Genomic DNA, 20,178 nt, shown 5'->3' with positions numbered 1-20,178 from the left:
AAAAAAATAAAAAATAAAAAATATTTGAAGAGAGAGAGAGAGAGAGAGATTTTGAATTTCTTTCTCTCTCCTCTTTGGTTTCTATTTTATTGTTATTTTTTAATTGTTTATCCAATGAGTACAACCTGAGTGTTTACTGTACTGACACGTGGCATCGTGGGATTGGGTGTGAGTGCTCGTAGGAGTGAGGAAACATACTGATTTGATTCGGAGGATCTATCCTCATGGCCTTGCTGACTTGGCAAACTCTACTACTAATATCCACATTTATTTATTTTATTTATTTGTTTCCATTTTTCAACTATTTTTTATTTTCTCAAAAAAAAAAAAAAAAAAAAAAAAAAACCAAATCTCTATTATTTTTTATTTTTAATTTATCCCTCTAAATTTTAAAATAAAAAAAATTATGTATATATATACACTAGTACATATACACGTGCTCTATTGAATTTCTTCACTTTGACATTCAGAGCACTAGACAATTTATATGTTGACTTTTACTTTGTAAGAATATGTGTAATCAAATTCACAACAAAGGGAGAAGAAGCTCAGTAAAAAGGTTGGTGAGCCTACATTGACAATCAACAAAGCATCCTATAAGGAAAACGAACTGCAATTACGACATAATTTGCTTTCGACTTCATTAACTAGCTAATACCGAAATGAAAAATGAAGTAAAAGCAGTTGTTTTTCGGGGTCGTTTGAGTGAGGTTTAATTTAACTGAACCTTGTGTTGAAAATATCGAGGCCCGTGTCGTCGTTTTCAACGGTTGAAGATAGGGAAGAGTTGAAGGCAAGAGAAGTAGAGGGTGGGTTAGGTAGAATGTCACTCCTTATGGATTTTGCTTGTTCCATGAGAGGCTGTGCTGTGCCAATAGCCTAACAAAGCAGAGCAGACGCTAAACAGGTCAACTAAGTGTATCTTGCAAATTCCAAGAACAGCTTCACATCTAAGGTTAAAATAACAAGTCATCGTTTATATCAATAAGCCCACCGCTAGCAGGTATTGTCCACTTTGGTTCGTATCGTCGTCACTTGCGGTTTTAAAACGTGTCTACTAGGGAGAAGTTTCCACACCCTTATAAGGAATGCTTCATTCCCCTCTCCAATCGATGTGAAACCTCTCCATCTCATATTCGGAAGTCAGAAGTGAGTTGAGAGGTCACTGTTGTTGAACGAGGGAGGGATTTTCTACTTAGAATCCAAGAGTGGCAAGTTTTGATTCCAAGGTATTTTCTCATATCAGTTCTATTCGTATGGTTATCAGCCATGTAGGAATACAGGGAATCATCGATCGATTTGGGGTTGACTATTTTCTCAGAAATCACGGAAAACCGACTCCCCTCAAGACCAAACCAACTTCCCGATCAACATAGACTAAATGGACTAAACCAACAAATCCAAGTGATCAAGAAGGTCTAACAGATCGAGTCTAGTTTGATTTTGTTCGACTGCACTGGCTCGTATTTTCATCCCTAGAAAGATCGATACATTACTGCTATGATCGTATTATCGGGCAAGGAGAAAGCTTGAAGAAGTCTAAATGTCAGAAGATCTAGAGAAAGCTTCGGTTTGACTGTAGTTGTAGACCTTTTATCACGGTTCCTTTGAATGGATTCTTGTCTCTAAAAAACATAAGTTTGTATTCTATTTACATTGTTCATCACCATGGAGATACTTAAGGCTACGGTTCGAACGCAATGATCGGAGCCGCTACACAGTTGCAAAATGTTTGATAATTTCCTCTCCATACTTTTGTAACAGTCCAAGCTCACCGCTTGCAGATATTATCCTCTTTGGGCTTTTCATTTGGACTTCCCCTCAAAGTTTTAAAACACGTCTACTAGGGAGAGGTTTCCACACCCTTATAAAGAATGTTTCGTTCTCCTCTCCAACCGATGTGACATTTCACAATCCACCTCCTTCGAGACCCAGCATCCTCACTTACACTTGTTCCCCTCTCCAATCGATATGGGACACCCAATACACCCACTTTTGGGGGCCTAGTGTCTTCATTGGCACACCACCTGGTGTCCACCCCCCTTCGGGGTTTTCCCTTCTAGGCTTCCCCACCCTTATAAATAATGTTTCGTTCCTCTCTAACCGACATGAGATCTCACAAACTTTTGAGGCCAATTCTAGAATAGATTTCAGATTCTTGAAGAATAACCAACTCTCGAATGAAAACATAATAGAACACTTGAAGCAACAATTAAATGAGTAAGAAGATACCAAAAATAAATGACTTCCTATCATTGACACAGCATGCTCAGCAGAAGAATCATTATGGAGCATAAAAGTATGGCACAATTCATTACATAATGATATTGTTTTGAAGAGTACTGGTGACAATTTACAACCCTTCAGATATTGATGTTACGTGAAAAAAAAAAAAAAAAACTTCATGGAAACTCAGAAAGTAGTAGGGATTCAGATAAGGAAACGCGCACCTTCTTCACGTGCACCGTCCATAACGGAGTGGCAAGTCCAACAAGCTGTTGCTTGGTAGAAAGTATCAAAAAATCGTCTGTTCGCCTAATTCTTGACCGGCCATCCCTTCCCTGAGGACCCTTTCAAAGAAGTCTTCCAATGTGTCCTTCCCATAACTTGTGTTTTTTCTGCACTATACTCTCCTGTCTCAGGATCTAAGATCAACATACTTTCAGCTGCATAGTATCTTCCAATTTTCCCGACTAAGCGGCATCTTCCATGGCGGGGACGAACTTGACAAGGAAATCAAGAATTCCAATGGCGAAATCCATAATCCCAATCGGTACATTCAAGAAGTTTGGTTCTTTCCCCAACAGCCTAAACAAGATCTCGCCTTGTTCTAACGGAGTCAACACCTTCCTGGGGCCACCAACGGGCAAAACCTGATTGATTTTATCATCACACAACACACAATCGGCGATAAACGAAGCCAAATCCTGCTTGCTGATCGGCTTGCAGGCACACAACTTACCATCACCAAACATCACATATGGCTTGCCATCCTTCACCAACTCAACTTGACCTCCTAAGCTCTTGAAAAAAGCAGTAGGCCTCACAATGCTGTATGTAAAACCACTGTCTTCTTTAGCTGCTTCCATAAGTTCAGCCTCAAATTTAAGCTTAGCACGCTGGAATTCAAGAAGGGGCTTCTGAACACAAATTGCAGAAAGCAACACAGAATGGGAAGCCCCACGATTTCTTCCAGCCACTAAACTGTTCTTCGTGGCCTCATAATCGATCTTCCAAGAATCCTTTACGCCGCCAGTTCGGCTAGCAAGGCAAGAAACAAGAACATCAATAGGAACATCCAAATCCCCTAAAGATTTCTCCAAAACATCCAAATGGGTCACATCAGAAAAGCAAATATTAGCTCCTTTCAACTTATTAGCTGCTTCTTCCTTACTATTTCTACCTCTAATTCCACTATTCTCTCTAGCAATGGAAATGACATCAAACCCTCTACTAACCAGCTCCTTAACCACAAAATTCCCAATATACCCAGTAGAACCCACCACCAAAATGTTAACATCTTTAGGGTCTTTGGCCCTAAACGAAGATTGAATCGATTTAACAATGGGGCTTCGTCTTTCCCTACTGGATTTGGGGGTTTCTGATAAACGTAAACAACAAGATCGAAAAGAGAGAGAGAATGAACTCACCGGAATCTGATAGACAAATGGAGAACAGAAACGAGTTGAGTCGCTTCTATTCACCGACGAAAGAAGGTTGAACCGCCGCCGCCGGCGGAGGAGCAAAGGGATATTGTTTTGAAGGTTGAACCGCCGATGGAAATGGCTGTGGGTTGAAGCTTTTGGAAGTGAAAGAGAAAAAAAAACGCGCGCTGAAAATGTGAGGTCGGAAATTTAGGAGTTGCATTTCCATAATGTGTGTGAATTGTTTGTTTTGAGATTTTGGCTATGTGTTGATAAATCTTACTGATTTTGTTGCCTATCACTTACTTAGGAGTGGCACCCTCCATTTATTTTCCCCAAGGACGTTTTTTTTTTTTTTTTTTTCACTCTCTCTTTATAGGAGATTAGATAGGATAAAAGTGAGTCAAAAATCCATAATCTTACTCGTAGATGGAGTCAAGTTTAATTTTAACTCAATTCTTAAACTCTTAAACTTGCTACAATGTTAATCCATATGCTTAAAGTTATATCATTGATTTGTCGATATTGAGATGAAAATAAAGATACGTCCAAAATAATTCTTTTTTTGTAAGTAAAAAACTTGAAGTAGACATTTAACCGCTTTTAAAAAAAACAAATTTAAATGTTCATGAATCAGTATTTTATTCAAAGACCAAAGTAAATCAAGCTTGAGATTTCAAGAACGGAATTTAAAAATGAAATAACACCTACCATGAAATAACACCTACCATGTACACTCTTTTGGAAGTAATTTTGCAGCATTTATAGACAATACCATTTCTATTTTGTTAGGTGCCTACTTGTCTCACCCATTGCTCAATATAGAAAATGATATCAATTTCGAGTTGTACGAGAACGTGACCTAATTCAGTAAGATATCAAGGTTGTCTATCCTTGGGGTTAATAGAGGGGTGGTGAGAGCATCTGATACATTCTTCATCAATATTGAGAAAACTCATGCAAGAACTGAATATAACTCAAATATCAAAAGATGAAGCATTCAATGGTTTGCATTTTTTATTTTCAACCATTTTCCTGGAGCTCTTGAAGTATGTATCAAAAGGAAGCTGCAATAGCTAATGCACCAAACCAACATATTAAAAAATAACACCAACAAAAACCTACTTATTTGAAGACAAATCAAGTTTCTTGACAGATGTTTGATGCTTTAGAATGAAAAGTTCAAGATGACCTTGATCGAATGGAATCTGTCTATAGGTTGTACTACTATGATCTCGAGTTCAAAGAATATTAGGTTTAGGAAGACGTTCGTTTCGAAACAAAATGGTCGGTTTTGAAAGTCCACAAAGATAGGTTCTAGGCATCTGAAAATCAAGGATGTATAATTGGTATATAGAAATAAGAGATACTAGTATAATGTATGTAGAAATGGTGAAAGCCCAAGTATAATCAGATAGTGATAAATGAAGGGATTGTAAAATCCAATACATTGACCCAAACGCCTTTGATAATTTACAAAATACACTAAATATTGATGTGCATACGTTGGTGAATGACAACTTATCAATCAAATCTGAATGGCTGATACATATTTAACATATTTATATCTACATGAATTTACAAGCAAGTATTTGATATACATGAACAACTAGTAGCACACAAGTCATTGCAGTTGCAGAATGCTTATAGAGATGCTAAGGGTGTTTTTGTGTGCTTTGTTGAGATCAGTGACTGTCAAAGGGATCACTTACAGAAACCTGAACCCGGAGCACCTCATGAACAGGACCTCGGCTAAGCACCCCAAGAACGTCTTCCCCTTCTGCCGTTACAAGTTCTGCCAAAGAGACTCGACGAGTATGTTGTTCGTCTCTCATGCGGAACCCATAAAACCATCTTCCTAGCTTCCACCATTTCACACATACATGTTTCTCTGAGATCTTGCATCTTTGAAGTGCTTCCATGACTCGATAGGCCTGCCAGGAATCGAAATCAAATCAACAACTTCAGAATTCAGATACATGATACACAAAATAAGCTGGAATCCTAATAATGATCCTATACAATTTGAATGCCGAAACAGTCTTTCATCTATACAAATTTTGTTTTATCACTCAAAAACATTTTCTAACCACTAAGTTCTTTGGCCATGAAATCATAAGCTAAATTTTGTTTTATCACTCAAAAACATTTTCTAACCACTAAGTTCTTTGGCCATGAAATCATAAGCTAGAATCTTGTGTACTTAAGACTCTAAGCTTTTAATCTTGTCCTATCTTGCTTTAGTCCTTAAACTTCGCATAAAGAATCAGTGATTAAAGCTTTACAAAGTATTTAACAAAAACCCAACATCGAAGTCTACTTCGCATAAAGAATCAGTGATTAAAGCTTTACAAAGTATTTAACAAAAACCCAACATCGAAGTCTTTAATTTACTTATTTGACAAGAAAATGTCCATGTAAACAACAGTTTGAAACTATGTATATTAGGACAGTGTCAAATTTCCAAAATATATTTGGAGTTCTGAACAAATGGCTACAGAAGAAACAATAGCTGGACAGTGTCAAATTTCCAAAATATATTTGGAGTTCTGAACAAATGGCTACAGAAGAAACAATAGCTGAGACTAAAAATGAATTTTTGTGCAAAGTTCAGGACTAAAATAGAGCCTTTGAAGATTTACGGGGGTCAAAATGGAACAACTATAAAAGTTCACAACCAAAATATATTATAAACCTACAAATGATTGAACAAAAATAGTAAAAAGCAGTATAAAAGTTCACAACCAAAATATATTATAAACCTACAAATGATTGAACAAAAATAGTAAAAAGCAGCAGGCGTACAGGGATTTCAAGCAAATTTGTGCAGTAGTGTAAGCCAACCAAGTTCAGCAGCCCGTTAAGTTGAGGTTTGAAAAGCACCATTTGAACATCTATAAAACTAAGCTTCAAATCCTGCAAGCCGAGTATTGTCCTGAGATAGTCTCCACCCTCAATCGGTGTCAAAGGAGGGCATTGAATCCTGCAAGCCGAGTATTGTCCTGAGATAGTCTCCACCCTCAATCGGTGTCAAAGGAGGGCATTGTTCTATAAACTTGACTGCTGCTTGGGCTCTTCCCAATATCTCAATATGCCTCAGGATGTAGAAGCTTTTCCATCCCTGGAAGACGTTTCATTTTGTTCGTTCACAAACATAATTATAACAATAAATTCAACAACAGACTCAAGATCAACATCCAACTTAAGTCCACTCAAGATAAATATCCAAAGTATGTTCAAATCATTACATACAGGGATGAAGAAAATTCGAAAGGGCTCATTCAACTATTGAACAAAAAAGTTTTCAAATCTCTTCATTGCTTCCAAGAAACTAAGAAATACACGTAAATTCACATCACAAATGAGATACTTAACACATCATATGATGATCACAAGGCCAATGAAATAACATGAAGATGACTTCAAGTGATGGTGAAATAACTAAGATATATCCGCCGTAAAGGCCAATGAAATAACATGAAGATGACTTCAAGTGATGGTGAAATAACTAAGATATATCCGCCGTATGTTTCACTAAATAATCGACCATTTCAGATAGAGACAGCTACATTTGAATTACGAAGCAGAAAGAACAAAAAAACATCCTTTTAATTCTCTCAATTGATTTCAAGCTACATTTGAATTACGAAGCAGAAAGAACAAAAAAACATCCTTTTAATTCTCTCAATTGATTTCAAGAATCCTAAATATAGTAACCATGTAAATGGATAATCCAATATGGTAAATAATTAACCGAGGCCGAAAAAAAAGGAGATTAAGATATAAAAAGAGCACCATGGATATGGGGAATTTTGCGGGAGTTGACCCGAAAAAAAAGGAGATTAAGATATAAAAAGAGCACCATGGATATGGGGAATTTTGCGGGAGTTGACGAAGAAGAACCAGTAGATGAAGAAGCATAGATATAAGGCCATCTTTCTCTTGCAAGAGACTCCCACAAACAATCGGAATCGAAAAGTTCCCGACATAACCGCGAGCAACAGCCCAAAGCACAAATGTCCGATGCCTTCATCACAGCCCAAAATCCACAGAGAAAAATCGATTAATCCCAAAGAACCTTCAAGTAAAATAAGAAGATCAGAATGACACAAAAATCTGCTTGAACCTGAAGAGAAGAAGCAATTTTCAGGGCAACATCAAGTGGAAGATGGAGCAACCCCATTTTCGATTGCTCTCAATTTTCTTCTTTCTCCGCTCAAAATTATCAATCGAGATTTAACCTGGAGAATCCTCGAACGATCAGCAACGATCGATTTCATGGGAAGAAAGAAATGAAGAAGGAAAACCACCGATTGTACTGAATCCCTAACCGAGCTTGCTTCCCAACGGAGTATGCTGAAGTTGAGGACTCGTGGAGAAGGGCTTTGACGATGAGCACACGTGGAAGTTCTTGCACGCATTATTTTTCACAAGTAATTTATTTTTTAAATAATTATTTTTTTCAAGTTAAAAAGTTCTTGCACGCATTATTTTTCACAAGTAATTTATTTTTTAAATAATTATTTTTTTCAAGTTAAATTATTAAATCTCTAAATTTGTGCCTATTCAAAATTAATCAATATTTATACCGAAGAAATAGCCGAAAGCAACATGGTATGAGAGTCATGCTCTAACTTAGTCATGTCAATAGAATCTTCAAATGTAGAACAAAGAACTCCAAAAGAAAGGAGTAGGCATACTAAAACATGACTAAAACTCAAAAAAAAAAAAAGTCGAGCCTCGATTAAGAGGATGCATACTTTGTTCGACTAATTTAGGGAATGATCATAGGTTTATAATCAAGGAATACTATTTCTATTGGTGCGAGACTTTTTGGGGTGCGAGCTTATACTCAAAGTAAACAATATCATATCATCGTGGAAAGTCGTGTTCATCTAGCATCGAACACGATAATTGATATTCATATAGCTTTTTAATAAGATTATATTTAAATAGTAATAAAAATATAAGGGATATTTTAGTCCAATAATTATTTATAGATTTTTTTTCTCCAAATTTAGTAATTATTCATTTATCTAAAAAAATAAAAAATAAAAATAAAATTTACATAGTTTTTCATTAAATTATTAGTTGGTCGCCAATTTAATGCATTTTTATATATGCAGCCAAGTAAAATAAAAATGTACTCCAACCCAACATTAATGCTAAAGGCCTGTTTGGCCACGAGGTTAAGCAACTCTTTATCTTATTCTCCCTTTTCTTTTCTTTTAAATTAATTTGGAATAATTTTATTAAGTTTACTCTTACATGGTAACTTTTGTCACATTAAAATTATTATTATTAAAAATATATTAACTAAAATTTGACAATTGAGAAAGAATTATGAAATTAGATTCAAAAAAATTATATGTATATATATAATAATAATAAATTCGATTAGTATATTGATTTCATGAAAGACTCGGAGGCAGTTGTAGAGGAGAAATTATCCGAGGAGGCAGTCGTAATAGGGTTAGTAGGTTTCCATCAGAGAGAAATTGTAACTGCCCAAGCCCACCATTAGCAAATATTGTCTACTCTGACCCATTACGTATCACCATCAGCCTCGTGGTTTTGGTTTTAAAAATGCGTCTACTAGAGAGAAATTTTTCCACACCCACATAAGGAATGCTTCGATCCTCTGTTCAATCGATATGGGATCTCAAGCTGGCACACCGCCCGATGTCTGGCTTTGATACCATTTGTAACCGTTCAAGTCCACCACCAGTAGATATTGTTCGCTTTGATCTATTACGTATCTTGGTCGGGCTCATGATTTTAAAACATGTCTACTAGGAAGAAATTTTTACACTTTTATAAATAATATTTCATTTCATATAGAGTTACGTATCGCCGTCAGCCTCATGATTTTAAAAACGCGTCTACTAAAGAGAGATTTTTCCACACCCATATAAGGAATGTTTTGATCATCTGTTCAATCGATGTGGGATCTCACAATTCACTCTTTTTAGGGGCCCAGCATTCTAGCTGATACACCGCCCGATGTCTGGTTTTGATACCATTTGTAACCGTTCAAGTCCACCACTAGTAGATATTGTTCGCCTTAACCTATTACGTATCTTGGTCAGTCTCACAATTTTAAAACATGTCAGGAAATTGAGTGAGAAGTAAGTAGACGAGTGTTGATTCATTAAAAGCACCACACCAACCCCATAACTTTCCCACCTCCCAGCTCTTAATTTCCATTCCTATTATAAATTTTGTGTCCCACTTTCTTGGGAATCCAAACCCTAATCGTCTGAGAGAGGGAAGATGGAAGTGGAGAGAAGATCAGTGAAAAAGGGAGAAGAAGAAGAAGAAGACATGAACAAGAACGTAATGGTTAACCATATGGCTCAAATGGGTTTTAGGGTTTTGGGATTTGTATTGAGCTTAGTGGCAGCCATTGTCGTCGGACTCAACAAACAGTCCAAGGTTGTTCCTCTTACTGTCTCCCTCAACCTTCCTCCTTTGGATTATACTCTCATCGCTAACTGGCATTACTTGTCTGCTCTCGTGTAAGTCTTTTCTCTCTCCCGCTCCGTTTTTTCTTTCTATACCTTCATTTTCGTCTTTCGAGTTTAAATCGAGCCCGGTACGAAGATTTGAATGTCTACCCTTTTAAAACATGTTTGTTTTAATGTTTTTTTCGGTATCTGTTATCGATTTTATCACTCAATTAGTGATGTTTTTCGTCTAGCTGGAGATTTAAACTCATGATGGTATGATCAGTAGAACTATCTAGATTTAAACGAGTCAAAGGAGGTGATATTATTTCGAGTTTTCAAAAAATTTAACTTTTAGGTAGAATTAGAAATTAACAATAATTGACAATAATGAATATGGTCAAATATTTGTTAAAAATATAAATACGATCAACTTTTAGGAGCAAAAATAATAAAACTTTTGGTGTTAATTATTGAGTTAAGTATAGCTATTATGAATTTGGTACCTTGACACGTTGGATATTCATATACATATAGATAAAAGTGAAGATGGTATTGGATTAAAAGTATGTCGTGTTTTTTAGGTATCTTTTATCGACGAACGTGATAGCATGTTCGTATAGCTTCCTATCGTTTGCTTTTTTGTTAAAAAACAAGAACAAGGACAACATCGTAGCGTTATTGGTAATCGTTCTCGACACGGTCATGGTAGCGCTACTCTTCTCCAGCAGCGGAGCTGCGGCAGCAGTCGGAGTCATTGCGTACCACGGGAACTCACACGTGCAATGGAATAAAGTGTGCGATGTATATGGTAGATTTTGTAAGCAAATGGCAGCGTCTACTGTGCTCTCTCTTGCTGGTGCTGTAGTATTTATGTTGCTAGTTGTGTTGGCTTCTGTGGGCCTCCAGAAGAGGCCCAAATAAATGGGCTGGGCTTTGGTCCTAAATTTAAAGCATCTTCATAGCCCATATAAATGGGCTTTGGCTCTGTTCCTCACAGCCCAATTTAAAGGTTAGGTTATCAGTCGTGGAATTGAAAATGTTAAAAGAAGACTATTTATGCATTATATTTTTATTTACCTCAATCTCTTTTTCTCTAAAAAAAAAATTAAAAAAAAATATTTATCAATCGAGCATAGTTCAATCATTAAAATATTTAATATTCTTATTAAAATTTGAGCTTGAAAAAAAAAATTATGCACCATATTTAAAACGAAAATAAAAAAAATGTATATTAGTTTTAAAAAAATAATTTTTTGCAGGTGAAAATGTATTGATTATTTTATTATTACTATTAATTCTAAGCTACTAATTTTTAGGCATATCTTTGTATATTCTTAATTAATACATTATTAATTTAAATAACTTATTTAAAAGATTTTTATTAGTGTTTAATTCGAAGATTAAAACATTTAATAATAATGAATTATTTATGAGCTTGACGAGATTCGTGGCATAATATTTGACTTTAGTGATGTACGAGTCCAATCTAATTTTAAAACGACATCATATTAATAAATTATGGTTGAATTTTGCAACGTAAATAGAAATGGCTATAACATTAATTAATTAAAATGAAAATGAGTGTCACCCACCAAGTAAGGAACATAACTGCTCTGATCAACCACTTTTGGCACCAAATATTTAATTTTCCCACATTTTCTGATCCACATTTTCCCATCATCCAAACACTCTTCTTCTTGTTCCTCTCAATTGAACAAAGCAATGAGTGGTGGTGGGAAGTTGGAAGGGGTTCTTAGGGTTTTGGGGTTTGTGTTAACTTTGGTGGCAGCCATTGTTGTGAGGCTTGACAAAGAAGCAAAAGTGGTTCCTTTTTCTATCTCCCCAAACCTTCCTACTTTCGACGTTGTTGTGGTCGCTAAGTGGCATTACTTGTCTGCTTTTGTGTAAGCTTCTCGTTCTTTCTTTTTTCTTTTTCTCTCTATGTTTTAGTCTTTCAAGCTCACTCGAGACCACTTTCCGCTGCTTTTGTTTGTTCTTTCTACGTTTTAGTCTTTCAAACTCACTCGAGATGTAACCATTCAAGTCCATCACTAACAGATATTGTCATGATTTTCCCTTTTGGGCTTTCCCTCAAAGTTTTAAAACGCGTCCATAAGAGATTTCCACACCTTCATAAGAAATGTTTTGTTCTTCTCTTCAACTCTCATGTGAAGAGATTTTCCCTTTTGGCTTACTCTCGAGACCAACCTCCCAACCGTTGAATTATGTTTTTTTTCTCCTCTATAATTTGAGCTAGGTACATGTTAGCATGGTGAGTAGTAAACATTAAGAATAAATATATGTTTTGTTGTGAAGGTACCTTTTTGCAGCCAATGTAATTGCAAGCTTATACGGACTACTGTCGTTGACTATTTCATTAGCAAACAAGAATCGAAGCGATGTATTAGCTTTACCGATCACCATTCTCGACATCGTGATGGTGGTGCTGCTCTCTTCCAGCGGCGGGGCCGCCATAGCCATTGGAATTATCGGCTACCACGGTAACTCGCACGTGCGGTGGAACAAAGTGTGCGATACATTTGGTAGATTTTGCAAGCAAGGGGCAGCTGCTTCTGCTCTCTCCCTTGCTGGAGCCACCGTCTTTATGCTGTTAGTTATATAGTTGTTGTGGGCCTTCAAAAGAGGCCCAAATAAATGGGCTTTCGGCCCTCTTTCTCAATTCAATTTTCATTTTACTTCCTTCCATACAATTCAACTAGCTAAAGCTAAACCATATCTTCGATATAAGTTAATTTACTATCTTAGCCTTCGGCAGCATGATGCATATCTAATAGAATTTGATTAAGGAACCTATTAGATACAAAATTGAAAGTTAAGAACGTAATATACTTTAAAAAGTTAGTATATTATATGGTCACAAATTCATTATACCTGGGTTTCTTTAAGACCCCACCAATGGAGGAAGAAGAATTAACAACCTGAAAAAACAACAGTTTCCAAGATTCCACAACCCAATTACTCAGAAATGCAATGTTTGAAGTGATATTAATGGGAGATATATATATATATATATATATATATATATATATATAACTGATACAGAACCCAACCAACCAAACCCTCTTAACATATGATGATGATGATGATCTCTATCACTGTGGGAGAACTGGAGGAGCTATGGCGCGCGTGTTGTACGATTGGCAGTGGCAGCATTTCTTCCCAATTATGTGAAAGCACGCTTCAGTCGTGTCGTTGCAGTCGTTGCACAAAATCCATACCTGCAAAACGTAGCTCTAATTTTCTAGTTCTGATATCATGAAAGTTCTCAGAAATGGAGAAAAAAAGGTTCGAATAACGGGAAAGCAGTAAGCATTAGGCGTTTCTTTTGTACCATTGATTCATATTTAAGTGTTCATAACAAGTAAGCATTAGGTGTACGTAAAAGATAATGTCCAGAAATCAAAGATTCAAGTTGGCTGATTCAATCAGCCAACAATCTTCAGGTAAATATAACAATACATATAACGATACGAAGGATGACAAGTGGCTGAAGACAGTAATATAATCAGCCAACAACTTCGGGTAAATATAACGATACGAAAGACGACAAGTGGCTAAAGACAGTAATNCTTGCTATTAAACTCCAAGTAAACACACGCTTAATGAATAAAAAAACAAGAACTAAGAATCATAATATTTACATCATCATCATAGAATTTGCATATTTCACAGAAATACTCCCCCATATTAACCCCACAATTCGTGCAAACTCGAGCAACCTGCAAATCGTGGTAAATATTAACAAAAAAAAGTCTGACAGTCAGTTAAATATGAAAAAAGACAAACAATTGCCTCCACAGCTCTACGACATGTTTGACTTTACAACTGCTTAAAAACATATTTTTAAGTAATTAGATAGTCGTTCCGAACAAGCTCGTTACTTTCCGACTTGGCTTATTCTGAGGGTTAAAAGAACTAGTGGAATCTACATATTTCTTCACGAAGTAGACAAGATCAAAACTCAGAAGGGTATAACAAGATAGAAATAATATTCACATACTGGCTGCTCCGTGTCACAAACCGCACAGACAACCTGATTCAGGTTTAGGAAAAGATATCAAATGGCTGTCATTGCATACTTCACGCATAGGAGTAAAAAATCAATGAAAGGAATGAGATAAAGATATAGAAAACCATACTTGTTTAACATCGAAACGGTTGAGTTCATGACGATCAAAGGGTCTGGTCATCACACTCTAATGCATCAAAGAATGAAAAACGTAAGCAAAAGTAAACCAGAAAGTAAAGAACAACAATCAATAACAAGAACAGACCGTAGCTTCGTTATGGCAATGGCGACAGGGGTAGATTTCATTACAACATGGGGCTCGAATCTTACATCTCCTGCGATAATGCTTGCATCTAAAAACAACCCACAAATTAAAAACAGAACTCAAATCAAGAAAACCCCAGTTCAAGAATATTTACATAGAGCATCAAATGAACGAAAAGAAACAAAAGGGGCAACGAAAAACGGAATGGAGAATTGGGTTTTTACCCATAGCCCATCTTCCCAAAATCGAAACGATCATCGGCTGAGACTTCCATTGAAGGGTCAGGCGGAGAGGGAAGAGAGGCGACGGAAGAGCTTCTTAAAAGGGAAAGGAGGGCTGTTTGGTTGTTGATTCAATATCTCCCCAAAAGGAAATGTTAATGATGGAGACCCCAAATTTATATCCACCTTCTGCATCTCGATTTGCAATTTTCCTGCATAAAAAATTAGCAAAGATAGAGCGCTTGCAATAAATTATATTAAATCTTAAGAAACGCCCACTTCAAGAGAGAGAAAGAGAGAGAGGATCCGTAAAGGATAAGGTGGGTCGAAGACTGACATGGGCAGGTGAAAGGGGGAGGCGCCGAAATTTTAGCGAATGGGGAATTCAATGAAGGGTAAGAACTGGTAAGCCAAGAAACTGATTGGGGCATTTTAACAAACACTTTGAAGGCAACGAGGATTCCAAAACTTCTCTCGTCACTTTTTCTTTCTGAGAAAGAAACTTCTTCTTCCCTCACTTGATGGAGAAGAGGAGGGGAAGAGAATGAGAATCCCAATGCAATTCAGTTCACTAATTCTGGAAGCCATTACCGTACAAAAATTATCTTACAAGTTTTTTTTTTTTTTTTTTTTTTTCTTTCTTGAATTTCTCTAGATTAACTAAATGAGACCATGTAGTATTCATGTATATAATATCGTAAATATTCAAGTTGTACTTGAATGAATTGAACATATAAGACAGGTTGTAACCCACAAGAAGATTATTGAGAAGGACGTCTTAGTTTGTGAGATCCTATATCAGTTGAATATCCGTTGAGAAGAGAACGAAATATTTTTTATAAGGTTGTAGAAACTTCTCTCTAACAAAAGCTTTTTAAAATTTTTGAGAGGAGCTTGGGAAGAAAAGTAAAAGACAATATTAGTAGGTTTGAACTATTATAAATGATATCCAAAACAGATATGAGGTGATGTGCCAACTAAGAGGCTGAGCTTGAAGAGAAAGATAGGTAGAGAGAATCCCATATAATTATTTAAAACTCAAATAATTTTTATTTTTGTTTTTATGGAATTAAAAAAACTATTGAAATCACGCTCATTCCATTAAAATAACTCGCTAATAGTATATATTTAATTACTCAAATTTAATTTAATAAAAATTGATTTTCTTATAGTAAAAATGATTTTGAATAATTAATAATTGAAAACAAATTTAATAAAAATATAGTTATTTATGTTTGATAAAATATTTTAAAATTAAATTATAATTTAGACGATAGTTAAAATTTCAGGTTATAGTATATTATAAACCATAAGACAAGTGGTAACTATAAAATTAATAATTATTAATTAATTTTGAAACATGATTTTAGCTTATAATTATTATTTTACAAAATCATATAATTTACAATATAATATTTTAATTTAATAAAAAAATAAATTTAATTTATAACCTTAAAAAATATTATATTTATTAAAGTATACATATATTTATATTTTCACAAATTATTATTTCACTATTTTTCTCCATTTTACTAATTATTAAAATATTAAAAGTTGTTCAGAAATTCTTTTAACTCCATAAAAAAAATAAAAAAAATAAAAAAAAAAGGTTGAAGGGCATTTTTGAAATAAGTAGTATTTTTAATGTCTTTTTTGGAATTACCCTTTTTCTTTTTTCTTCGTTGAAACAGTTTCCAAGTTCGGTTGAAGGGTAGAGCTTCAAATCCTCCATTTTCGACCTTCAAAGGAACGAGAAAGACGGATCGGTAATGGCCATGGAGGAGGGGGAAAGAACCCTAACCAACCAAATTCCGCTCATACGATCTTCATCATTCCAACGCGATTATAACAGCATCAATCAACAACAACGAAAAACTGACCTCTCCGCTTTGATTTGCTTTCTTCTTTGCTCTCGATCTCTCCCTCTTCATTGTTAAAGCGGGAGAGATCCAATTTCTCCTTCTTGTTCTTCGCTGCCTGTTCTTCTCCATTTTGCCTCCAATCGCCGACGTTCATCGCCTCAACCATGGGCTGCGGAGAGTCGAAACTTGCTGTGGCCACCGCCGATGGTAGCCTCCCCCGCAAGAAATCTAGTGCCAAACGAACCAAGAGCAGCCGCAAAGCCGTCGATGGATCGAAGAGTGGCGCTGATTTACCTGTGGCTGAAACGAACCAAGAGCAGCCGCAAAGCCGTCGATGGATCGAAGAGTGGCGCTGATTTACCTGTGGCTGATTTGAAGACCGATGAGGAGAAAATCGACGGCGATGTGAAGGTTAAATTGGATAACAAAATGGAGCAGCGAGTAGAGGAGAAGAGCGATGTGCAGAAAATCGACGGCTCTGTGAAGAATGAAACGAAGNTCATTCCAACGCGATTATAACAGCATCAATCAACAACAACGAAAAACTGACCTCTCCGCTTTGATTTGCTTTCTTCTTTGCTCTCGATCTCTCCCTCTTCATTGTTAAAGCGGGAGAGATCCAATTTCTCCTTCTTGTTCTTCGCTGCCTGTTCTTCTCCATTTTGCCTCCAATCGCCGACGTTCATCGCCTCAACCATGGGCTGCGGAGAGTCGAAACTTGCTGTGGCCACCGCCGATGGTAGCCTCCCCCGCAAGAAATCTAGTGCCAAACGAACCAAGAGCAGCCGCAAAGCCGTCGATGGATCGAAGAGTGGCGCTGATTTACCTGTGGCTGATTTGAAGACCGATGAGGAGAAAATCGACGGCGATGTGAAGGTTAAATTGGATAACAAAAGGGAGCAGCGAGTAGAGGAGAAGAGCGATGTGCAGAAAATCGACGGCTCTGTGAAGAATGAAACGAAGAACAAGACTGAGCAGCAAGAAGAGAAGAAGACCGATGAGGAGAAAATCAATAGCGCTGTGAAGATTGAAACGGAGAACAAGACTGAGCAGCAAGAAGCGAAGAAGAGCGTCGAGGAGAAAATCAGTAGCGCTGTGAAGATTGAACCGGAGAACAAGACTGAGCAGCAAAAAGAGAAGAAGAGCGATGAGGAGAAAATCAATAGCGCTGTGAAGATTGAACCGGAGAAAAAGACAGAGCAGCAAGAAGAGAAGAAGAGCGATGAGGAGAAAATCAATAGCGCTGTGAGGATTGAACCGGAGAACAAGACAGAGCAGCAAGAAGAGAAGAAGAGCGATCAGGAGAAAATCAATAGCGCTGCGAAGATTGAACCGGAGAACAAGACAGAGCAGCAAGAAGAGAAGAAGAGCGATGAGGAGAAAATCAATAGCGCTGTGAAGATTGAACCGGAGAACAAGACAGAGCAGCAAGAAGAGAAGAAGAGCGATGAGGAGAAAATCAATAGCGCTGTGAAGATTGAACCGGAGAACAAGACAGAGCAGCAAGAAGAGAAGAAGAGCGATGAGGAGAAAATCAATAGCGCTGTGAGGATTGAACCGGAGAACAAGCCAGAGCAGCAAGAAGAGAAGAAGAGCGATGAGGAGAAAATCAATAGCGCTGTGAAGATTGAACCGGAGAACAAGACAGAGCAGCAAGAAGAGAAGAAGAGCGATGAGGAGAAAATCAATAGCGCTGTGAAGATTGAACCGGAGAACAAGACAGAGCAGCAAGAAGAGAAGAAAAGCGATGAGGAGAAAATCAATAGCGCTGTGAAGATTGAACCGGAGAACAAGACAGAGCAGCAAGAAGAGAAGAAGAGCGATGAGGAGAAAATCAATAGCGCTGTGAAGATTGAACCGGAGAACAAGACAGAGCAGCAAGAAGAGAAGAAGAGCGATGAGGAGAAAATTAATAGCGCTGTGAAGATTGAACCGGAGAACAAGACAGAGCAGCAAGAAGAGAAGAAAAGCGATGAGGAATAGCGCTGTGAAGATTGAACCGGAGAACAAGACAGAGCAGCAAGAAGAGAAGAAAAGCGATGAGGAGAAAATCAATAGCGCTGTGAAGATTGAATCGGAGAACAAAACAGAGCAGCGCGAGGAAAAGAAGAGCAATGGCGATGCGGCGGAGGTCCAGCAAGTGGAGAAGGAGGTAGCGAAAACAGAGAAGAAAATAACCGGCGACGGCGAGAAGAAGGAGAAGGACGTCGTTAATGGCGGTGCTGTTGAAAAACAGGTGGCCGGCGAGACGAAAACAGAGAAGGACGCTGTTGTTAATGGCGGTGGAAGTGAAGAAGAGCAGGGAGTTAAACCTGCCAAAGAGAAGCAATTGGCCGGAGAAACGAAGGCAGAGAAGAAGGAAGGCAGCAACAATGGCGTCGTCGTCGTCGAACAAGTAATCAAACCTGTTGAAGAAAAGAAATTAGCCGAAGAACCGAAAAATGGTCAGTAAAATTTTGACACAATGCAACCAAATTATTTCCAACTTATTTCACAAAAGGATTATTTGAAGTAATTCATTAAAAAGTGGTGAAATTATGTGGACAGGAGAAGGAGAAGGAGAAGGAGAGGCAGTGAAAGTGAAAGAAGCAGCAGAAGCTCAAAGCTCAGGCACTCCCCTTCTTCCCACGCAGGAGAAGACTGTGAAAGATGCCAATGTTTCTTCTTATGCAGGGAAATGCAGCAGCTGATTCGGCAGTGAAGGAAAAGAAATAGATGACAAAAAGTGGAAAAGAAACCGATTGTTGATGATGTTGTAAAGATCATAAAATGTTCATCATTTTTTATTATGTTAATAACAACTCCTCTGCCTCCAAATATTCACCATTTTTATTTAACCATAATATCTACGCTTTCATTTCTGAGTAATTATTTGCTTTTTACTTTTTATTTTTAAAATTAAGTTCATAAATATTTTATCCTTTGTTTTNTTTCAAAAACTTGATTTTTTTTTTTTTTTTTTTTTTTTTTTGAAGTTTGGTTAAAAATTTATGTTTTCTTGAGAGAAAAAAAAAATGAAAATCATTATTGATGAGAAAATAAGGAAAAAAAAAAAAAAAGAAGGTTAACAAATATGACCTAAATTTTTATAATCCATCAAATTGGACCTTATTTTATACATAGATAAGTGTTCTCCAACTATTACCCTCAATTCAATTTTTTATTGATTAACCCATTATTTTTAACCAAAAAAAATTAATAAAATAAAGTTTGACAGATGATTAAGTTTGATTAATTTATAAATTTACTACAAAATAACTTTGCCAAAGTCGTCAAATTTCAATAAATTTAGTTCTTATATCGTGCTAAATTTAAAGTAAATACAAATATTTTTTAAAATAATTTTTTGAATGAACACAAAATGATGAAATAGTTGGAGTTGGAAAATTTAGAGTAAAAGGATAAATAATACGTCACGTAAAAAAAAAACAGTTTTTAATTTTAAAAAATTAGTTTTTACTTTAAACTAATTCAGTCTAAAAAATAGTTTTTAAAAACTAACTTTTAGAATTTAATTAATAATTGAAATTTCCATTGATTAAAAAAAAATATTTACAAAAAAGTGAGAACACAAACACAAAATTTTCAAAAATCAAAACTCCAAAACCAAGTCTAATCTAATAACCACTTAGTTTTCTTTTGCTCTCAAGGAAATATTTGAATGGTTAATCAAATTTCAAAAAAAAAAAAAAAAAAAAAAAAAAAAA

The 20,178-nt window shown here is 36.3% G+C and overlaps 5 protein-coding genes and 1 pseudogene across 8 annotated transcripts; 3 read left to right on the top strand and 3 right to left on the bottom strand.

The window, feature by feature from the left end:
• Positions 1-2,269: 2,269 nt before the first annotated feature.
• LOC111472273 lies at positions 2,270-3,173 on the bottom strand (annotated as a pseudogene).
• A 1,864-nt stretch (positions 3,174-5,037) lies between these two features.
• LOC111472328 lies at positions 5,038-8,067 on the bottom strand. 2 transcript variants are annotated; one of them, XM_023117997.1, is made up of 5 exons: positions 7,771-8,067; positions 7,507-7,671; positions 6,663-6,765; positions 6,450-6,595; positions 5,038-5,578 (listed from the first exon to the last, which is right to left on the bottom strand). In XM_023117997.1, exons 1-5 carry the CDS (start codon positions 7,825-7,827, stop codon positions 5,330-5,332), a joined length of 720 nt encoding a protein of 239 aa, XP_022973765.1. In that variant the 5' UTR covers positions 7,828-8,067; the 3' UTR covers positions 5,038-5,329. The 2 variants fall into 2 exon arrangements, with proteins under 2 accessions (XP_022973765.1, XP_022973766.1); XM_023117998.1 differs by having other exon boundaries at positions 7,507-7,722; positions 7,886-8,050.
• Positions 8,068-9,854: 1,787 nt separating this feature from the next.
• On the top strand, positions 9,855-11,157 carry LOC111472298 (CASP-like protein 1E2). The gene is made up of 2 exons (XM_023117954.1): positions 9,855-10,162; positions 10,675-11,157. The coding sequence occupies exons 1-2, from the start codon at positions 9,918-9,920 to the stop codon at positions 11,012-11,014; spliced, it is 585 nt and encodes a 194-aa protein (XP_022973722.1). The 5' UTR covers positions 9,855-9,917; the 3' UTR covers positions 11,015-11,157.
• A 546-nt stretch (positions 11,158-11,703) lies between these two features.
• LOC111472304 (CASP-like protein 1E2) lies at positions 11,704-12,799 on the top strand. Its single transcript, XM_023117959.1, has 2 exons — positions 11,704-11,997; positions 12,410-12,799. Exons 1-2 carry the CDS (start codon positions 11,816-11,818, stop codon positions 12,714-12,716), a joined length of 489 nt encoding a protein of 162 aa, XP_022973727.1. The 5' UTR covers positions 11,704-11,815; the 3' UTR covers positions 12,717-12,799.
• Positions 12,800-13,696: 897 nt separating this feature from the next.
• On the bottom strand, positions 13,697-15,085 carry LOC111472351 (E3 ubiquitin-protein ligase MIEL1-like). 2 transcript variants are annotated; one of them, XM_023118027.1, is made up of 6 exons: positions 14,947-15,085; positions 14,613-14,821; positions 14,389-14,476; positions 14,254-14,310; positions 14,115-14,147; positions 13,697-13,833 (listed from the first exon to the last, which is right to left on the bottom strand). In XM_023118027.1, the coding sequence occupies exons 2-6, from the start codon at positions 14,660-14,662 to the stop codon at positions 13,714-13,716; spliced, it is 348 nt and encodes a 115-aa protein (XP_022973795.1). In that variant the 5' UTR covers positions 14,663-14,821; positions 14,947-15,085; the 3' UTR covers positions 13,697-13,713. The 2 variants fall into 2 exon arrangements, with proteins under 2 accessions (XP_022973795.1, XP_022973794.1); XM_023118026.1 differs by lacking the exon at positions 14,947-15,085 and having other exon boundaries at positions 14,613-14,889.
• Positions 15,086-16,978: 1,893 nt separating this feature from the next.
• LOC111472332 (golgin subfamily A member 6-like protein 22) lies at positions 16,979-19,326 on the top strand. 2 transcript variants are annotated; one of them, XM_023118003.1, is made up of 2 exons: positions 16,979-18,915; positions 19,019-19,326. In XM_023118003.1, the coding sequence occupies exon 1, from the start codon at positions 17,168-17,170 to the stop codon at positions 18,452-18,454; it is 1,287 nt and encodes a 428-aa protein (XP_022973771.1). In that variant the 5' UTR covers positions 16,979-17,167; the 3' UTR covers positions 18,455-18,915; positions 19,019-19,326. The 2 variants fall into 2 exon arrangements, with proteins under 2 accessions (XP_022973771.1, XP_022973770.1); XM_023118002.1 differs by having other exon boundaries at positions 19,025-19,297.
• The last annotated feature ends 852 nt before the right edge of the window (positions 19,327-20,178 follow it).

This window comes from Cucurbita maxima, unplaced genomic scaffold (genome assembly GCF_002738345.1).
Source record: "Cucurbita maxima cultivar Rimu unplaced genomic scaffold, Cmax_1.0 Cma_Scf00069, whole genome shotgun sequence".
Classification (NCBI taxonomy): domain Eukaryota; kingdom Viridiplantae; phylum Streptophyta; class Magnoliopsida; order Cucurbitales; family Cucurbitaceae; genus Cucurbita; species Cucurbita maxima.
The sequence above is the reverse complement of the archived record's forward strand: the minus strand, read 5'-3'. Positions and strand labels throughout refer to the sequence as shown.